This window comes from Acromyrmex echinatior, chromosome 13, assembly GCF_024713525.1.
Source record: "Acromyrmex echinatior isolate Ae372 chromosome 13, ASM2471352v2, whole genome shotgun sequence".
NCBI classification, from domain to species: Eukaryota; Metazoa; Arthropoda; class Insecta; order Hymenoptera; family Formicidae; genus Acromyrmex; species Acromyrmex echinatior.
The window spans coordinates 10,534,859-10,553,119 of NC_141864.1; the positions used below are offsets into that span (position 1 = coordinate 10,534,859).

The 18,261-nt window shown below is 33.1% G+C and overlaps 3 protein-coding genes and 1 long non-coding RNA gene across 9 annotated transcripts; 3 read left to right on the forward strand and 1 right to left on the reverse strand.

Moving 5' to 3' along the window:
* Nucleotides 1–101: 101 nt before the first annotated feature.
* On the forward strand, nucleotides 102–3,471 carry CUTA (cutA divalent cation tolerance homolog). Its single transcript, XM_011063201.2, has 6 exons — nucleotides 102–373; nucleotides 463–522; nucleotides 2,051–2,096; nucleotides 2,183–2,232; nucleotides 2,301–2,343; nucleotides 2,532–3,471. The coding sequence occupies exons 1-6, from the start codon at nucleotides 219–221 to the stop codon at nucleotides 2,601–2,603; spliced, it is 426 nt and encodes a 141-aa protein (XP_011061503.1). The 5' UTR covers nucleotides 102–218; the 3' UTR covers nucleotides 2,604–3,471.
* A 596-nt stretch (nucleotides 3,472–4,067) lies between these two features.
* LOC147907636 (uncharacterized) lies at nucleotides 4,068–5,045 on the forward strand. The gene is made up of 2 exons (XR_015547129.1): nucleotides 4,068–4,389; nucleotides 4,925–5,045. It is a non-coding gene; the product is annotated as an uncharacterized LOC147907636 (long non-coding RNA).
* A 281-nt stretch (nucleotides 5,046–5,326) lies between these two features.
* UHRF1 (ubiquitin-like with PHD and ring finger domains 1) lies at nucleotides 5,327–13,746 on the reverse strand. Of its 4 annotated transcripts, none has more exons than XM_087412483.1 (9): nucleotides 13,364–13,746; nucleotides 10,946–11,001; nucleotides 9,337–9,926; nucleotides 8,882–9,233; nucleotides 8,634–8,810; nucleotides 8,394–8,550; nucleotides 7,297–7,498; nucleotides 6,801–7,208; nucleotides 5,327–6,704 (listed from the first exon to the last, which is right to left on the reverse strand). In XM_087412483.1, the coding sequence occupies exons 1-9, from the start codon at nucleotides 13,443–13,445 to the stop codon at nucleotides 6,485–6,487; spliced, it is 2,244 nt and encodes a 747-aa protein (XP_087268609.1). In that variant the 5' UTR covers nucleotides 13,446–13,746; the 3' UTR covers nucleotides 5,327–6,484. The 4 variants fall into 4 exon arrangements, with proteins under 4 accessions (XP_087268609.1, XP_087268611.1, XP_087268610.1 ...); XM_087412485.1 differs by lacking the exon at nucleotides 13,364–13,746 and adding an exon at nucleotides 11,646–11,837; XM_087412484.1 differs by lacking the exon at nucleotides 13,364–13,746 and adding an exon at nucleotides 11,233–11,359.
* Nucleotides 12,923–18,196, forward strand: LOC105150256 (uncharacterized). 3 transcript variants are annotated; one of them, XM_087412488.1, is made up of 8 exons: nucleotides 12,923–13,293; nucleotides 14,307–14,592; nucleotides 14,738–14,878; nucleotides 15,062–15,311; nucleotides 15,410–15,993; nucleotides 16,382–16,738; nucleotides 16,850–16,945; nucleotides 17,033–18,196. In XM_087412488.1, the coding sequence occupies exons 1-8, from the start codon at nucleotides 13,202–13,204 to the stop codon at nucleotides 17,096–17,098; spliced, it is 1,872 nt and encodes a 623-aa protein (XP_087268614.1). In that variant the 5' UTR covers nucleotides 12,923–13,201; the 3' UTR covers nucleotides 17,099–18,196. The 3 variants fall into 3 exon arrangements, with proteins under 3 accessions (XP_087268614.1, XP_011061505.1, XP_011061507.1); XM_011063203.2 differs by having other exon boundaries at nucleotides 12,927–13,292; nucleotides 14,367–14,592; XM_011063205.2 differs by lacking the exon at nucleotides 12,923–13,293 and adding an exon at nucleotides 13,907–14,047 and having other exon boundaries at nucleotides 14,367–14,592.
* The last annotated feature ends 65 nt before the right edge of the window (nucleotides 18,197–18,261 follow it).

Here is an 18,261-nt window from a genome sequence, read left to right on the forward strand (position 1 = left end):
TTTCCAATAGAATATGTATTAGGCAATAACAAGGACGAAAATTGTACTCTGTAAGATATGGAAGTTTCAATTTTTTCCACTATGGCAACACTGATTCCTCCCTATATCCACGTAACCCACGTGGTCTCTACATATATATATCGATCGGCGTTCGATCGAAGTTGAAATCAACCCAGTGATAGTTTACTTACTGGCTTTCTGTAACAAACAATTGGTAAATGACGCGAGCCTCTCTCGTGACTTTGTTGATGCTGCTTTGTATAGCACGGAGTATCCGTTCCCAGATTTATCAAAACATGTCGAGTCTCGCTGGTGTACATTCTGTGGCGTACGTTACCGTGCCAGACGACGCAGTTGCAAAAAGATTAGCACGGTAAGAGTAACACTAGAAAATAATAAAAATTATTCTTATGTCTCGATAAGAAGTGTTCCTTTAACGCGTTCTCTTTTTCTTTCATAAAGAGGTCTAGTCGAAAACAAGCTCGCTGCCTGCGTTAATATCATCCCGCGACTCACGTCCATGTAAGTTTTTCTTGTATTTATTGTTCAGTTTGTATATTTGAACCAGAATTGTGTTTAAAATAGTGATCTCTTTTTCATGTGTAAATAAATACATAATTTGAAGAATATGTATATCCGCGTATCTCGATATATGGTTGCACGTGTATTGAAATATACCACGTGTTTAGGGTGCGTCTATATTATCGAGCCAAAACTCAACCTTGAATCATGAGCGTTTCGGTAAACATTTGGATAAATGTTAAAAAAATCCCGGTCCACTCAAATTTTGATAAAAATATATTCGATGCGTTTTCTTTTCTGAAAATGAAGAATCTATAAGAAAAGTGTCGCTCTGCTCTGCGAATCAAGATATTTTAAGTTAAAGTTGACGACTATGATTTAGACCAATATTTAGCAATACCAATATTTAGCAATTTTTAATAATTAATATCTTGTTAACTATTGTGAAAATTGCAAAATGATAGAAGACTTTTCGACTCAATTTAGTTCCGCTCTATCTACACAAAAGCGATTGTCAAAAACTTTCAGGACATCCTGTGTACATACACACGCACACGCACGCACGCACACACACACACACACACACACACACACACACACACACACATACACACACACAAAATTCACATTCCCAGATAGCCAAACATGTACAGTATATTGAGCAAATTAATGCATTGCATATGTTGTTATACATTTGTTGTACATTTGTTGACATCAAAATAAGATACATTATAAATACAACATGACTGCTTATATATGTAATCAATTATCGAAATTTCTAGAGTAAACTGTGAGCAATAGTAGTACATTATTATGTTGTGGGCAACATGTTAGCAACGAATAATTAATCGTTTCATCTTGAGCTCGTTGTGAACAAAATACTGACAATATGACAACATGAGTTGTTGTCGAGGATATTCATGCTGACATATTGCTTGACATCAATTTGCCATCGCAAGCATTCGAATTCCATTGAATTCAACGTGAACAGACATAATGCTGTCTTACCTTGTCTTGAGTTTGTCGAAATTGGTTGTTGCAACATGTCAACAAATACACTGCATTTGGCTATCTTGGTTGAATTATTTAAGCATTAAAGATCCAGCTTCGACTGTTATAAAAGCTTTAAACTCTTACTTTAATGTTTTATGGCATTTATAAAAACAATCTATAAATCATCAAAGTCTACATTCTTTGTTGTTGCATTATAGATTGTACTAAAAGCTTCCATCTTGCTTATATATTTTTATTTCATCAATACTAAAATTAGATATATTAACAATCATACAACTTAATTATTTCTTTCTGTATTGTTATCCAATTTATGTAATAATTTATGTTTTACATTACTTGTGTATTATGCACATGAAAGACTTGCATAAACTTTAAAAATTTGATTTAAATATAATTTTGAAATATACAGCACAATCCTAGTTTAGACAAACCAAAAAATTGTTTCCCCAATAATCTTAGGGAAAACTTTCAATCTGTCAAAGACTTGATTAAAGAATAAGTATTGTCTTCACAGATACGAATGGGAAGGAAAGATACAAGAAGAATCTGAACTTTTGCTGGTAAGAAAGATTTATCAAACTTTGTATACATTCAGTCATGCAAATATAAAATTATTACTGACTATCTGTCTACACATAAACTATAGATGATAAAAACTAGGACGGAGAAAGTAGATACTCTAACAAAATATGTCAAGTGAGTTAAACATGACTAATATATCTATTTTAAAAATATGTCAATGTTTATAACTTGATTTTTTTTAGAGAAAATCATCCGTATACAGTTTGCGAAGTAATCTCTTTGCCCGTAAGTTAATTTGCGTATCTTACTCTGCTGGAATAGCTTCATAATACTTTTATACAATCGAGGAGGAAAAACAAAAAATGGAGACAAAACAACAATAGTTTGATATAATGAATAATATAATTGGATGAATACAAGGCACATAAACTGTATGATTAAAAACACAAACTACTTAAACATTTATATTTTAGATACAAAATGGAAACAGCGATTACCTGAAGTGGATCAGCGAAGTGGTACCATCGCTTGATAAAAACGCTTAAAATAATTAAGATATATGATATACTCAATAACTATGTTTACACGACATTCTTAATCGGGTTTAATAACATCTGTAGTTTATAAAACTGAGTAATCATAGCTGTCAATCCTGTGAAGAATGGAATGACTGTGATTGGCCAGTTTCATAATTGCGGATGTTATTAAACCTGATTAAAAATGTGTCATATAAACGTAATCAATAATTCATTGATAAGATTGAAATTGGTAAAAACTATTTACTTTCGATAACCGACTCCCGACTCATAAAACTCCGGTAAGAATAAAAAAGAAACTAATAACATGCATGTAATAAGATAATATATAGAATGTGACACTTCTATTATAATAATTACACAAGCAGACATGAATTTTAAGCCAGAAACGACAGTATATAATCCCGAAAGTTTTTGGCATACTAAAACCAAATCCGTAGCCCAAATTGCTCCATCACGTCAGGTTTCCGAGATATTTTAAGTTAAAAGTGCTAAAAAGGCCTATTTTGGGCATCTTTAGATTTAAATTTCTCGTAAACGTGATGGAGAAATATGGGCTGTGGGTTCAAATTCGGCATGAAAAAATCTACGAAAATCATCTATAATTATATATAGATCTATTGCAAAAGAGTATGTTCAGCCTTAAGGCACCTCCAAATGATATGGCTAATGTATACGCCAACGTTACACTATTCGCTAAATATTGATTACATACTGTCGTTTCTGGGGAAAAAAAAGATGTTTTTTTTGTAAGACACTGTATTATTAGATATGCCAAGTGATATTGATCAGTCTGCAGTTTTATGCACATATAATATTGTGTACCTTCATTATTTATCATGTACTTATGTTATAAAGGTTTAATTTTTACATAGTATTTTTCGAATAAAATACACCAAACCTTCCTACATGATAACCTCTCTTAAGCTAATAATTCTATTTATCAGTAAAATTAACTCAAACTTGTTTGAATATTTTACTTTTTTGTGTTATTATATATTTATGAATACATTTTGTACTAATTTGTACTATTAAAGGTAATTTTGTATTAATTCAATTTTATTAATTTCTGATCTTAATTTTCTTTTTTTTTTATTTTAAAGTGATCCTGCCAACTTGATAATCGCTTTTTTCGAAACATACATAGAGAGGAAGTGCGCCCAGTATCGGACCTAAGGTTTTCTCAAAATTGGAAAGAATCGAAAATGAGAATCAGTAATGGCCTAGTTTACATCGTGCACTTGATACAGGTATTATAATTAATTATTTTGAAGCATGTTATACCAACTTATTGTTAGTATATTGGTCTGAGTAAAAAAATTGACTAATTACAATCGAATGTGAAGAGAAAAATTGGCTATGATTAATCAATTTTTATAGCTTGAGGCTTAAAATTTAAGTTTTACATCTTAAAATCTTATTGTAAACACCTTTAGCTCGGATCTATAATAGATTTTTAATCTTTAAGCTATAAGAAATACATGAATCATAATTAATTATTCTCCTCACATTCGATTTTAATCGGTCAATTTCTTACGGTTTAAGGCTTAAAACACCTATTGTAGATCCGGGCTTAACCTCTTTCGGCTTAAGGTCTTTTAAAGCAAAGTTGTGAACCGAGACTTATATTTCACAAAGACAAAAGATATTGACATCGTTTGGTACAAGACAATGTCCGATATTGGACGTACTTCCTCTAATACAAAATTATATAAATTACACTCAGTCAAAGAAAAAGCAGTACAGCAGAAAAGTTGGAAAAATTTATGAAACTTCAAATAATTATGATACAGAGGTGTTCAAAAAAATGAAAATTAAGCTTGAAGTCTATTTTGAGAAATTTCTAATGCCGATTGAGTGGCATTAACAATTTTTCAAAGGTCGATGATAAAGTGAAGACCTGCAAAATTATCAAGTAGACCTCCTATTTCTGGAGTTGCACGGAGTAAAACAATTGACGCAGCTAAAAAAGACATGAAATTTCAAAATTTTCTCTTCAAAATGCTCTTTTGCTCAATAGTTTGAGTTGATAATGGCGACATTACAATTCATCATTATTTCATATTAAAAACTTTTTTTTTTTTTTCAAATTGTCATAATTTGGCGAAAAGTTGTAGCCGGAAAAATATCTTAAACTCTGTCAATTATTTTACTCCATGCAACTCTGGAAACAGGAAGTTCTACTTGTCATTTTTACAGGCCTTCACTGTATCATCGGCCATTGGAAAATTATTGATACCACTCAATCGGCATTAGAAGTTTCTCAAAGTACAGGCTTCAAGCTTTATTTTCGTTTTTTGAATACCTCTGTATCATAATTACTTACCGAGTTACGAGCATTTGAAATTTCGTAAACTTTTCTGCTGTATCACTTTTTTTTTATTGAGTGTATTAATCTACAAATTAACACACAAAAAGTACTAAATATTCAAATAAGTTTAGTTGAAATAATTCTATTAATTTAATATTATTTTATCCATTCATCCATCCAATGGCACTACGATCCAAATCGGAGTTAACGCCGAATGGCGCTGGTGATCGAAGATGTTTTAATCACCAATTGGAGCTATTTTCGGCTCCTTAAACGCGAAAAATCATGTGGGCGTAAGTGAAATTGACTTGGATCTATAGATCTCGAGTATCAAGTAGCAAGCTACTTGACGCGCTCTCAGCTTAACAGAATTACATAAGTCTTACAATACTGATGTTTATACTTGCTCTTATATAAAACATTTGACTAATTTATTATTTATTCGATTTTCATACAAATAAAAAATTTATGTCATATAACATTTAAAACCTTGATTTTCAATCAAGCTTAAAATTAATAACATTTTATCGATTTCTGTAAAAAGATAGATTAGTTTTTGTAAATTACATGTTTTTTTATGATTTGCCATGATCTAGGTATATTATAAATAATATAAAAAAAAATAATTGATAGAATTGTCCACACTGATAGAATTGTCAATTTTGTTCATCATAAAAATAGTATCAAAATTGCGTTTAAAACAATAAGGAATATATAAAAAAAATATAATAAATTCGGCTATGAATATATATTTAATTTCAGAAATGATAATTACATGCCGATATGGTTGTCGGACCTTCAACTCAATCAATTTGAAATATTAATAATCTTCCCAAATTTCCCAAATTAATCTTAAAAAACTGTAATAAACTTATTGCGAAAAATATTGCCTCGGCCGGGAGTCGAACTTGGATCTCTTGCATTCCGTGCGAGCGTCCTGAGCCTTTAGACTACCAAATTTATATGAATATATATATTAGTTCAACATCTCAACACTCAGACCGTAGTAGTGCTTCGTATTTAAAGTAATGTTATTTAACATAAACAGTTTCCAATTGTTTTCAATCTTATTATATATTTAATTATTAATTTATACAAATTAATAATTAAATATGTAAGACACAATTTTATTTGAAATTTATCGCGCACTTAGTACAGCACTAATTCCCATAGCCGAATTTATTATAATATATATTTTTTATATATATCAGGGAATTAAGATTATTCATTTTGTTTAAATAAAGAATATAAGACCGGCTCACATAAAGGAGGCACGTCAGTATCTCACGCCATGCTTAACGCCGAGACACTATCATATTTCCAGATAAATTGAGAATAATTTCAGAGCATAAATATTTAAAGTATGTAGACTCCAAAATTATTACAAACCAATTCAAGATCTAAATATATATATATGAGATACTTCGATATTTAGAATTAAAATAAATGATAACATCAAATTTGATTTAAAATAAGATGAAAGAAAATTAACTCTGTGATCCAAACAAATAATATAAAATGAGCAAGTCAATATCAAATTATATAATTTATATAATTATATAATTTAATGAAGACGATATTATCGTTCACCCTGGTAACCAGGATAAATTAATAATAATGCAGATGATAATATTTCATTGACCTTCATATCATAAGTATTACCTAGAGAGTATCGACATACAGGACAGAAATAAATCTCAGAAGCAAAACTCCGTTTTAAGCATTTTAAGCAAATGTTATGTTTACAAGGTGTCGTTACAGGATTGTAAAGTATCCCAAGACAGCAAGCACATTTAAATCTGCAAAATATAAAATTTTATTGTATCAAGTATCAGATTGATTACTGAGAGTCTTAACTTAAAAAAATATTTAATACTTTATATAAAGCATATTACCTCTCTGAGACACAATCCAAGAAAGCAGGTTTCCCATTAATCAACGTTGCTTTACACTCATCCCATAATTTAGCATTTACTTTATCATTTTCTATTAAATTTTTCAATTTATCCTCCAAATCAAAAACTAACTTAGACTTTTTGGATTTTTTAATAGGCATACTTCCTTCTTCGTCACTGTCATTGATGGGTCGTTTCTTAGCCGAGATTTTTTTCTTCGTATTATTTTCTTGATTCAGATATCCATCAGGATACAACATCTTTAGACCAAGAAATTTTATTCTCTTTTTTCCTTCTTTGGTCCACGGTGCAGGAGTGGGATCGTCTCTTCTTAATACATACTTCCATATGAGAAAACCGTTACTTGTGTCAGGATAATATTTCACTACTTTATATAAACCATCATATCTGTGAGAGAATCAAAAATTGTTATAGAAGGATCGTTAAAGAGTGATATACTACAAATCTATGAGTAAAAATAATGCGTTCGATGTACCTGTTACCTTCCTCCGGTGCATATTTACTAAATTTTCCTAATTTATAATTGCGTACAACTCGAACTGGTTTCCCATGTCTCCAATTATTCCCAGCCGACGCACCAATCTTTTCATTTAAGGAAGCATTACAATTCTTAGCTAATGCCAAATTCATTCTTTGTAGTATCTGGTTTTTACTTTGTGAATTGGTTCTTTTGTTACCTGCATATCCATAAAAAATATAAATACAAATATGCTTGCCTGTATACGTACATTGAATATATATATATAGACACATTTTATGATTGGATTATGATAAGCAACAATTCTTTTTAAAATAATAAGAATAGGGCTATGAGCCAAGCAAGATTTTGATGCTATATTATTAAAAAACAAACAGAAAGTTATTAAAACATATGTTTCGACTCCAATCGGGTTATTCTCAATGTTAAAACAATATAACGCAATTTAAAATTCAAACGGAATTAACTAATCATCATAATTACTAGAACAAAAAATTATAAAAACATAACAGTATCATATAAATTCATGACTATGAATGTGAAATAAATTCGAAACAGACGTATCATTTAGCCAGATGACCGTGGTCAAGGCACACTTTTTTGTATTTTTTACTATTTGACAAAAATAAAATAAAATAAAATAAAAAATAAATTCTAAATATATTATTAAATCACTTTGTAGTTGTCAACGGATATCCCCTAGTAGAGTCAACAGCATAGTCAAAAGCCTAGTAGATTAGAAAGCGTAGTGTATTACAAAGATTTTGTAATACAAAAATGACCAACAATGAAGCCAACTATAAAGTTTAGTCTAAAAAATAATAGAGAGATCTAATGAAATTAATTTAAAAAAAATGTATTGTGAATAACATAAAATAAAAAGTTATATTAATTATTAAAAAAATCTAAATTTTAAAGAAACGGTTGTGAAAATAAAAAATATAAAATAAATGATACCTCATGAATTGGTTGCAATCCATCGCAAATTTTTTTATTTGAAAAGAAAATATTCGAAAACGGCATATTAATTAGAAGAACTTGATTAGAAGAACTAACTTGATTAGAGGAATTATTTTTAATTTGGTATAGGATACCTGACAAATCTCTACCACCCGAGCCGCTATATAAAAATTCATCACCGTTGTCGTAGTCCTCCGCATATCCACCCGACAAAACAATAGAATATGCACAATCACTTTCTCGTCCATGGATGCCAGCTACGGGCGGTCTATGCACTCCCGCTTCTGAAACCTAAAAAGATCTCTTTTTTTCATATTCATTTGAAAGACAGATTTATCAAGATTAAGACACTACGTAGGATTAATTTCCTTTACCTGTATTCTAAACATCCAAGTAGTACCAACATCCACACCCGGAATTTCTCCACTATAATCAGAAGAAACAAGGCCGCAGACTTTTTGTCTTCCAACACAAGCCATTCCACCACCCCACTTTCGCTCCTTTTCAGAGCAGATAAATTTCTTTTTTGTCTTCTTCAATTTGTCTCCTGCCTGTAATAAATAGAATAGTAACGGCACTGATAATAAAAAATGTGATAAATTATCAATAAAAGTATATATGCCTTGACAATTTCGTTTTCATCGATTTTGCATTCAGGGCAATACCAATCAGTTTCTTCTGGCAGTTTTAGAAGTGGTGGGTTCAGGCATTTCATATGAAACATATAATCGCACTCATCGCAAATCAAAAGTGTATCCTCTTCTTCTTTGCCTGCACAGATTTTACAGCCACACTTTCGACATTCTTCATCAGGATTGTCCTCGCACTCATCACAATTAGGAACTGTAGGTCTGCGTTTGCCGTTACTTATCATTAATCGTTCGTCTTCTGCAGTTCTCTCTGTTAATAATTTGGGTGCTTCTATAGCATATATCTCTTCTTTGACTCTCTTTCGAATGCAAAGAACAGTATCGCTGTGTTCAAAGAAAAAATTAATACAAATCAAAATTTTTTTGTGTAATGTACATTTTAAACTTTACATTTTATTTTGCTTTATATAGCAGAACAAAGACATACCTGTTGATATGCAATTGTCCAAACAACTCTCGTAATTTTCTTTTCGTTATTATATCAGTTATAGTGAAATCATACCACAATCCAATTTTCTCGGCATTATCCAAGTTATAATTAATCATGACTTTTTGACCAATGGACAATTCATCAAATAATATAGAACATTGTGCACGCGGTCGTATATATATTTCGGGTATATCGTCAGGACACAGTGTGTTATCAAACTCCCATGATATTTTATAAAACATTTGAGCTTCCTTTTTATAAATATTTTCTATAATAGCTTCATACCAGGCACCAGTCTTATCATACATACAATCAACCGCATCACCAATTTTATAATATAAACTCTCAGCTTTTTCTAAATTTGTTTCTAGTGCTTCTTTTTCTAATTCTTTTTCTTCATCCACTCTTTCCTCTTTTGTATTTTCTTTGTTCTCAACATCATTTACTACTGTCTTTACCATAAGCAATATGGTGTCATTAAATTTAATATTGTAATTAGCAAGATGATAGCCACTTTCTAATTGTTTTCCAGAAAAGAATAATCGTTGCAAATCCTTTTTAACATTCAGCTGTTTTTCAACCTCACACTGAATAACGAAAAACATTCATATAAATATATATTGTTAAATAGTATTTATAATCAAATCTTATATTTCAGAGAATATATAAATATTTCGAAAGGCGTTCAAATTGAAATTATAATTTATAACACTTCAACAGAATTACAAGATTAGACACAAAGCAGCCTGTGTGTCTGATTCTGAATGATTTCAGAGTTATAAGGTATTGTAGTAAAAAAACATGAATAATACATAGTAAATATTATTTAAAGCTGTAATCACGCTATGGGTTGCCGGTTCTATTTTCACTAATCATGTCTCAACCAATTTGCACTTGCATCATAATTGGCTAAAATGGAACCAGCAACCGACAACCTATAGCGTGATTACAGCTTTAATTAATGTTCATTATTCTATTTAATGCTTTATAAGAAATGCTCAAAAATTTCTCCATTAACTTTAACTTTTTAGCAGGAAATAATAAATTAGTTGCTTTCAGCAGAGAAAACCGCTCTATTATATTAAAAATTATCTATAATAGACAACTTCTTCTACATTATGAATTATAATAAACATATTAATCCCTTTTTTGCTCAGTGAGTACTCAATTTTTTCTACTGAACGCAGCCATTATTGTTTCAGATTTGTTGAAAAATATTTGGCATTTTGCAGATGATATTGGAGGTATCAGTTGTCATAATTTTATTAGGTCCTGACTTCACACCATTGGATTTTTTTCTTTAAGGATAAATAAAAGACCTAATGAAGACCTGCTGAAATCATCTGTGAAAATATTTCAAATATTTTTCAACAAATCTGAAACAATAATGGCTGCATTCAGTAGAAAAAATCGTTGAGTACTTACTGAGCAAAAAAGGAATTAATATGTTTATTATAATTCATAATGTAGAAGAAGTTGTCTATTACAGATAATTTTTAATATAACAGTCTAGGTACAATAGCTCTGACATGAACGATATTTATTGTTGTGCTTAATGTTATATTATAATCTTACAATATATAGTAAATAAGGTGATAAACGATACCTTTAACTCTTCCACGGTGGTACATCTCGTAACTTTCAGTGATATCTTCTTCCCATCTAAAGTTTTTAATTTAATAGACATATTAACGGAATGAAGTTTTCGTTGTTAGATAAGAGAAATAATCAGAATCGTAGAATGATGATCGGAATGAAGATCGGATTCTGGATGAAGATTAGAGGTTAAGACTAGAGGTTAAGAATACAACACCAGGCTGAAACATGAGAACACGTATCGAAGACAAAAATGAAAGAACGATGGAAAATATTAAACCACTTTTGCTTATGCACTTTGAATGCTGCTCTATCTATTCGTTGCCGTTATTTCAATCAATTTTGACGTGACGAGCAGTCATTAGATGTCATCAGCCTTTGGCGGGAACACAGAAGCGGGAAACAGATGTATCGCTATACAACTGATAGCGTGCTGGAGAGGGAGAAGTCGTTGGCAGGTGTTGGAAGGAGTGGAGTGGGGGAAGAATATCCCCCTCTCCCATTCAATTGTAAAGCGGAGTAGACTCTTGCATAACGCATAACATGTAATGCATAAGAAAATGTACAATGTCAAAATCCTTCGTTTCTTTCCTTTCCATAAAATAAAGAACTCTGAAGTCGCATAAACATATGCATAAAGAAAATCATCCAATTATATTTTATGTTTATCTTTATGACAGAAATGTGATTAGATAATTTTCTTTACGCACATGGTTATGTAAGTTCGTGTGGAATGGTCCTTAAGGACGCAGCACAGATTTTTGCATAACGCATAACGCATAAGGGAATCAAGTAATTGAAATTCTTCTTTTCTATGAAAAATGGAAGGAAAGATTCTGATTAGTTAATTCGCTTATGCATTATGCAAAAGTCTGTGCTGCGGCCATTAAACCGGCTGTTTCAGTGATAAAAAGGATCACGTAATCAAAATTGACGAATGATATTTATAAACTTCTGTTACACGGCACGCTTAGGGTCGGTTTCACCAATGCCGATATCAAGCTTAATTATGATTAACTGTTAACCGATCAAATTGGTCGATTCTACTAAACAGGAAACGTGATTGGTCAGTCAATGGCCGATTAAGTTAACTGGTGAAACTGGTCCTTAATCAGGTTTAATAACGTCCGTAGTTATGAAATTGGCCATAGGTAGGAATGTTCCTTGGAGGAATGCAACAATTATAATTGATCAGTTTCATAGCTACGGATGTTATTAAACACGATTAATGCCCATTCTGAAGCTTGTATTTTGAAATCAACATTTCATATTGGCTGTCGCAACAAACTTGTGATCTGCTTACATCTAATGTAGAATGGACTTCAGAGATCATCTTAAATACAATCTTAAGAAGTTATGAACAATCAGAGGGCTGCATTAATATCTTAAGACATTATTTAAGATGCTCTCGAAATTAGAACAGACTATGGCTAGTATTCATCGATCTTATTTTAAGATCATCTCAAGTCACTAATGTCTTAAGTCGCTAATGCGGCCTTCAGGGGATCGAATGTGGATTTTGAAAGATGAAAATTACAAAAGTGAGCAAAGGTTATTAATACTACTATTGATCAATTAAATTATGAATACTCTAGTAAATTCGCTCACTTTTGTAATTTTCATCTCATTTAAAGATACATGATCGACCTCCTGATTGATTTGTAACTTCTTAAGACCGTACCTAAGACGATCTTAAATATAAGATCCGACTATGAATATCAGCCATAGTGACATTATATATTCAATGGGTGCATTCAGAATGACAATCGCTCACTGAGCGCTCAATGAGCTCTTTCATTTGATTGGCATATTCCATTAGATCCTAAAATATAGACCAATCAGATAAAAGAGCTCACTGAACGCTCAGTGAGCGGTTGTCATTCTGAATGCACCCAATGTTGGTAGAATGGAGCCATCTTGTGTTGAGTGAGAAAGAGAGCGGAAGTCGTGCAGGAAACGGCAGACGGCGCGGGCGCGAACGGCGGTGACCGGATGTATGTACGTCGGGTGTCGAAACAGCAATCCGACACCTGTCGACATCATCGAAACTGTCACCTGGGTGGGAGGTTCGTGCGCTGCTCGCCATATCCGTCCCGTCGTACGGCGGGAATAAATGCGCGCGGGTGCCGCGGATCGCGGTGCCGAAGCCGCGGCGCCGCGCTTGACGCCGCGAGTGCTTGTCGACGGTGACGCCGTCGGCCATGTTTGTTGTGTAGTTTCGGAGGGATGATAAGCGCACGCGACGGACGGCGTCGGGAGATTTTGAATGAGACGCGTGTGTGAGCCTCGGCCGCGTTACGTCCGTTCCGTGCCGGTGTGCGAGCGCGCCGGCCGCCGCCGACTCGCCGCGGAGTATGGTAAGCAATCGCTTTTCGTTCTTCCCTCATGTCCGGCCGGCCGACCCGCCGATTTTCGCGCGAATTTTCACCTGTCCCACGATTCCTTCGCTCACTGTGGTTCGTTGTCATCTCCGCGCCCCGTAACCCGTTACCCCTCCTACCGTTCTTCATCACCGTCGCCGCGCCGTTACGATGCGATACAACGTAACGTAATGTAACGTAACGTCATGTCGTATATTTTGAAAAACAACGACATCTTTTACGAATAGAATAATAATAAGCGATCCTCCGTCAGATCCTAGAATTCTTTTAAGAATTTGTCGACCGGCATGTAATGTCTCCCGGCGAAACCGCCGCGACGCGACGCGACGCGACGCGACGTACAGACGGCGGGCCGCATGTAAATCGATATACGGCTCTCTGTACTGCGTATGTGTGTAAATGTGTATATTTGCGCGCGTCTGCACACGGATGTACGCGGCATACGCAGCGGGAACGTCGAGCGTGGGCACCGTAAGAGGCGACTTGAATGTGTATGTGCGTGCCCTCACGCACACAGACGCGCTTCCGGAACGCCCCTTTTTATGAAACGATCGAACTTCTTTCCCGCGCGATCTTAGCCGGCGCGAAACGTCCCGCGCGCTGACGTCTCGTGAGATCTCACCGATCTCGGCTCTTTGAAATCTCCTCTCAGCTTGTGATTACTCCGTTTTGCTTCTAGCTGCCAAAAACTGTCGGCATCCATGACATTTGACAGATCCGAAAACGCTCAGGTCCAAATAAATAACGATTTCTGATATGAATATATCCATCCACCTTAATTATTTCGGAAAATTGTGAGAAAAATTGAAGATTTTAATAAATTTTTAAAAGAGAAATAAAATTATTTTCTTTTTAAAAATGAGTATGTTAAAATCTTCAATTTTTATTGCAATTTTTAATATATCCGAAAAAAATAATATTTCCCCCAAAAATATGATTTTTAGAAGCAAAGTAATTTTAATATGTGTTTTGTTAGATATACGTTTTATTTACGTTTATAGTATTTTTTTCCTGTAAGAATTCTTCAAGATTAGTATTGTACCATTTCAGGACACTTAACAACTTTGTTGAAATGTGGCTGAGAAGTGAACGGATTAGCAGGAGATTGCGTGGCCGTTTAAGTTTAAGCGGTGTAACGGCGTCAAAGACAACCGGCCAACGAGCGCAAGTTGCAAGAAAAGTACAACATATTAATAACAGTAGTCGAGTAATAACATCAAATAAATGCAGCCGATTGAGTCAGTGGCGACGTAGATCATCCAGTTTTTTAAAAGAAGTAAGTTAAATATCTACCAAAGATAAAAGATTTAAAAGAAATTCTTGTTCATGTCATATACACTACAATATCGTGTGCTTTTGTATTCTCAACAGGCTATTTTTGCATTTTTTTTTATTCTATTAAAATATTGTTACTTTCGTAGGCTTGTAAAGAAAATGTTTTACACTTTGCCAAATCCACGCCTATTAGACGGGAAAGAGGACCTCGCAGAAGAAAATGCATAAAACGTTCGATGGTTACATCGACCCCTTTGCATCGTGCTCCACCAATTGACACAGTTATTGTAAGTTGCTCTGTGATGAAGCTGTATCACTTATGCCCAATTTCTTCACCTTTAGATAACTTTATCCAGGAGATATCTTGCATATTACAATGGAGATATCTCCTGGATAAAGTTATCCACAACTTATCTGAAAGTGAAGAAATTGGGCATAAATTATTACAATGTAATACGTGCGTTTTCTAGTCTGCTAAAAACGCGTCGCCATCTAAAGTTTCGGAGGAATCCAAAGAAAATTGGAATGGCGGATCTACTCTGCCTCTTTTCTCGTCAGTAACGAATACAGACTCGCGAGGTTTGATGATACCGCCGGTACATGACTTGAAATCTTCCATACCAAGTGTATCTTCGCTGACGTGTCTAATGCCTCCAGTATCTCTAGGATCACAGTCAGATCTCGCATGTTTGCTTGATGATGAGGGAAGCAAGAACAACGGTACTCGTATACTTACATACGCTTGTGTGTTGTAATCAAATTAATTCTAATTTATATTTTTACGTTTTTTATCTTTTCCTTCCTTTTTTTTCTTATAGATACTACACTACCATCATCGATACACTACTCCTCCTTATACGCGCATGCCGAAACTTCTGCAGAATATTACAGTTTGATGCACTCAACGTCGATATATAACGTCCGTACCGCGTACAACTCGTCCGACAAATACTTCCCGAACGGAGGAAAATACTCGCTAATCGATAACAATGAAAACCGCAGTGATCTCCCAAAAGATCAATATGCTATTGAAACAGACCCAACAAAATATGAAACAACTGCTGGATATCCCAGTACAAAATACAGTATACCAGCAAGTATGTACAATATAAATCCTCATCATCCATCTGATACGAATGGCAATCTTAGTGACAAATATGATTCCGAGGACGTCGGCAGTCGTTATCACGAGGTTGAATACATGGAGGTGGGTAGCGAGGAGATAGTAGAATCTTGCGATGTAGAGAACATGGTTACTCAAGTTCAGGAAGATTGGGAGCCATTCGATCCTTATGTCTTCATCAAACACTTGCCGCCCCTTACGCCGGCGATGAGAGCAAGATGTCCGGCTCTACCACTTAAAACACGGAGTAGTCCGGAATTCAGTCTGGTCCTGGATTTGGTATGCTCGCTCAACACACTCGGAACAAGTACACATATACACGCAGATAAAAATCTTAACACATACATTTATTAGACATTGTCTAAATATTTAAACACAGGTTCAGATCATATTGTCATCCTATGTTATTTTTATTTTCTACATGATAAAATTCATAATTAATGGAGACATTTCCATCTCCATGTATATATATATATATATATTAGGTGTTGGAATTAATTCGTAGCGTTTTTTAATGAAAGAATATTATTTATTTCACATGAGCATTAAAAAATACATTAATGAAAGTACTTCCCTTGTAAAACGCTACGAATTAATTCCAACACCTAATATATATATATTTACGATGTAAAAGCAGTGATTAACAGCTACATTTATCCTTTTGCAGGATGAAACATTGGTTCACTGCAGTCTGCAAGAACTATCTGATGCCGCATTTCGCTTCCCAGTAGTCTTTCAAGACGTAACGTACACGGTATTCGTTAGAACGCGACCGTATTTCCGCGAATTTCTCGAACATGTCTCGTCGCTCTACGAGGTGATTTTATTCACGGCGAGCAAGCGAGTGTATGCCAACAAACTGATGAATCTACTGGATCCAACACGAAAGCTGATCAAGTATCGTCTGTTCAGGGAACACTGTGTATGCGTTAATGGAAATTACATAAAGGATTTGTCCATCTTAGGCAGGGATCTATCTAAAACCGTCATTATTGATAACAGCCCACAAGCATTTGGATATCAGGTGACTTAATATAATATAGCTTGTCATTTATATATACATACATCTGATACGATCTCTCTTACTAATATAAAATATTAATAACTTATGAAAATCATGTATTTTATGTTACAGCTAGAAAATGGTATACCTATAGAAAGTTGGTTTGCCGATCGTTCAGATAACGAACTAATGAAATTATTACCATTTTTAGAAAATCTGGTAAACTGGGTAAGCTTTTATCATATATATTCTCTGATATATTTACTATTAGAATACAATTATTTAGTAATTTTGTAAATTATTTTTATATTATAGGGAGGTGACGTAAGGCCACGCATTAGAGAACAGTTCCGACTATTCAGCTTTCTACCACCAGATTAATTTAAATAGCGTACACACAAAATTTAAGGTTGTTGAGGTATCTCGCAACCAACAAAAAAAAAGAAAAAATACAAAATATCTTAAAAGATACTGAATAGATAAATAATAGTTATTCCGCGATACGTAGCATAAGCCGGTATAATATAATACTTTACAATGTTTCACAAATGAATATATGCCTGTTGGTATATAGAGATGAAATTAAATACTTTTAGATTTTTGGAATTACTGTTCTGATTCATTGTTCACAAAAAAAGAACAAAGATGTTGCATATGTGCGATTTTGTTAGTACATTCGTTTAGATTTAAAGTCTAAAGTTAAAAAAAAAATCAAATGTCAAGAAAATATCAGTGAGCATAATAGTCTTGTGATTACTGTATAGTTTCTATTAATACTTCCAAATGAATACCAAGTCTCTCCATAACGTGATTGTACGACCTCTGTGTATATAATGAGACTCGTATCTTTTACGTACAAAATATTATTTCACAATTTATTATTACAATATAATATTTAAGAGCAATATATTTGTGATTAATAATTCATTGATTTTTTTCTGTATCGTCAATATGTGGAATTTATGATCTCTGTTTATCTTGCTATTTGAGATTTAAAAAATATTTTTTTTATTTTATTTTAAATCTTTTATTTTTACACATTCTTTCTCTTTTTCTCTCCTGATTATATATTTTATGTTTTAATTATGATGAATTTTACTTATATTTTTAAAGCAATTTTTTAATCTAGATTGCAATTCTTGAAAGTTTTTGAAAAAAATTTATATATATATATACATATATGTATATATATACATATACGAAGATGTTAAGAATATCTGTTAATAATTATATAATTATATAATTATGCGTATCATATAATTATATAATTATACACGATTACATGTGCTACATTATAAATCTGTGTATAATTTATAATATAAGAAGTATAGACCGAATTCAGTATCAAAAAGAACAGAATTAGCAGCATAATGTAACAGAAAGCATCGCAGAAATCTTACATCTCGTAGTGTTTATGATAGTTTAAGATTATACTCACATTATGCACAAATAATAATAATAAAAGCAAATTGATTGTTATTCGTGAAATTATTTGAATCACGTATAGCCTATCACCTTGAAGTTAAATTCTTAACGACAGTGTT

What these genes read in the sequence shown, in the direction of transcription:
- CUTA (XM_011063201.2), top strand. Translation starts at nt 219, where the DNA reads ATGACGCGAGCCTCTCTCGTGACTTTGTTGATGCTGCTTTGTATAGCA. An exon ending in AAGAATCTGAACTTTTGCTG is followed by an intron (nt 2,097 to 2,182) that starts GTAAGAAAGATT and finishes CATAAACTATAG; the next exon opens with ATGATAAAAACTAGGACGGA. An exon ending in GCGAAGTAATCTCTTTGCCC is followed by an intron (nt 2,344 to 2,531) that starts GTAAGTTAATTT and finishes TTTATATTTTAG; the next exon opens with ATACAAAATGGAAACAGCGA.
- LOC105150256 (XM_087412488.1), top strand. Translation starts at nt 13,202, where the DNA reads ATGAGACGCGTGTGTGAGCCTCGGCCGCGTTACGTCCGTTCCGTGCCG. An exon ending in CACCAATTGACACAGTTATT is followed by an intron (nt 14,879 to 15,061) that starts GTAAGTTGCTCT and finishes TGCGTTTTCTAG; the next exon opens with TCTGCTAAAAACGCGTCGCC. An exon ending in TGAGGGAAGCAAGAACAACG is followed by an intron (nt 15,312 to 15,409) that starts GTACTCGTATAC and finishes TTTTTCTTATAG; the next exon opens with ATACTACACTACCATCATCG.
- UHRF1 (XM_087412483.1), bottom strand. Translation starts at nt 13,445, where the DNA reads ATGAAGAACGGTAGGAGGGGTAACGGGTTACGGGGCGCGGAGATGACA. An exon ending in CCACCGTGGAAGAGTTAAAG is followed by an intron (nt 9,927 to 10,945) that starts GTATCGTTTATC and finishes TTCGTTATTCAG; the next exon opens with TGTGAGGTTGAAAAACAGCT. An exon ending in CTTGGATGTTTAGAATACAG is followed by an intron (nt 8,551 to 8,633) that starts GTAAAGGAAATT and finishes AGATCTTTTTAG; the next exon opens with GTTTCAGAAGCGGGAGTGCA.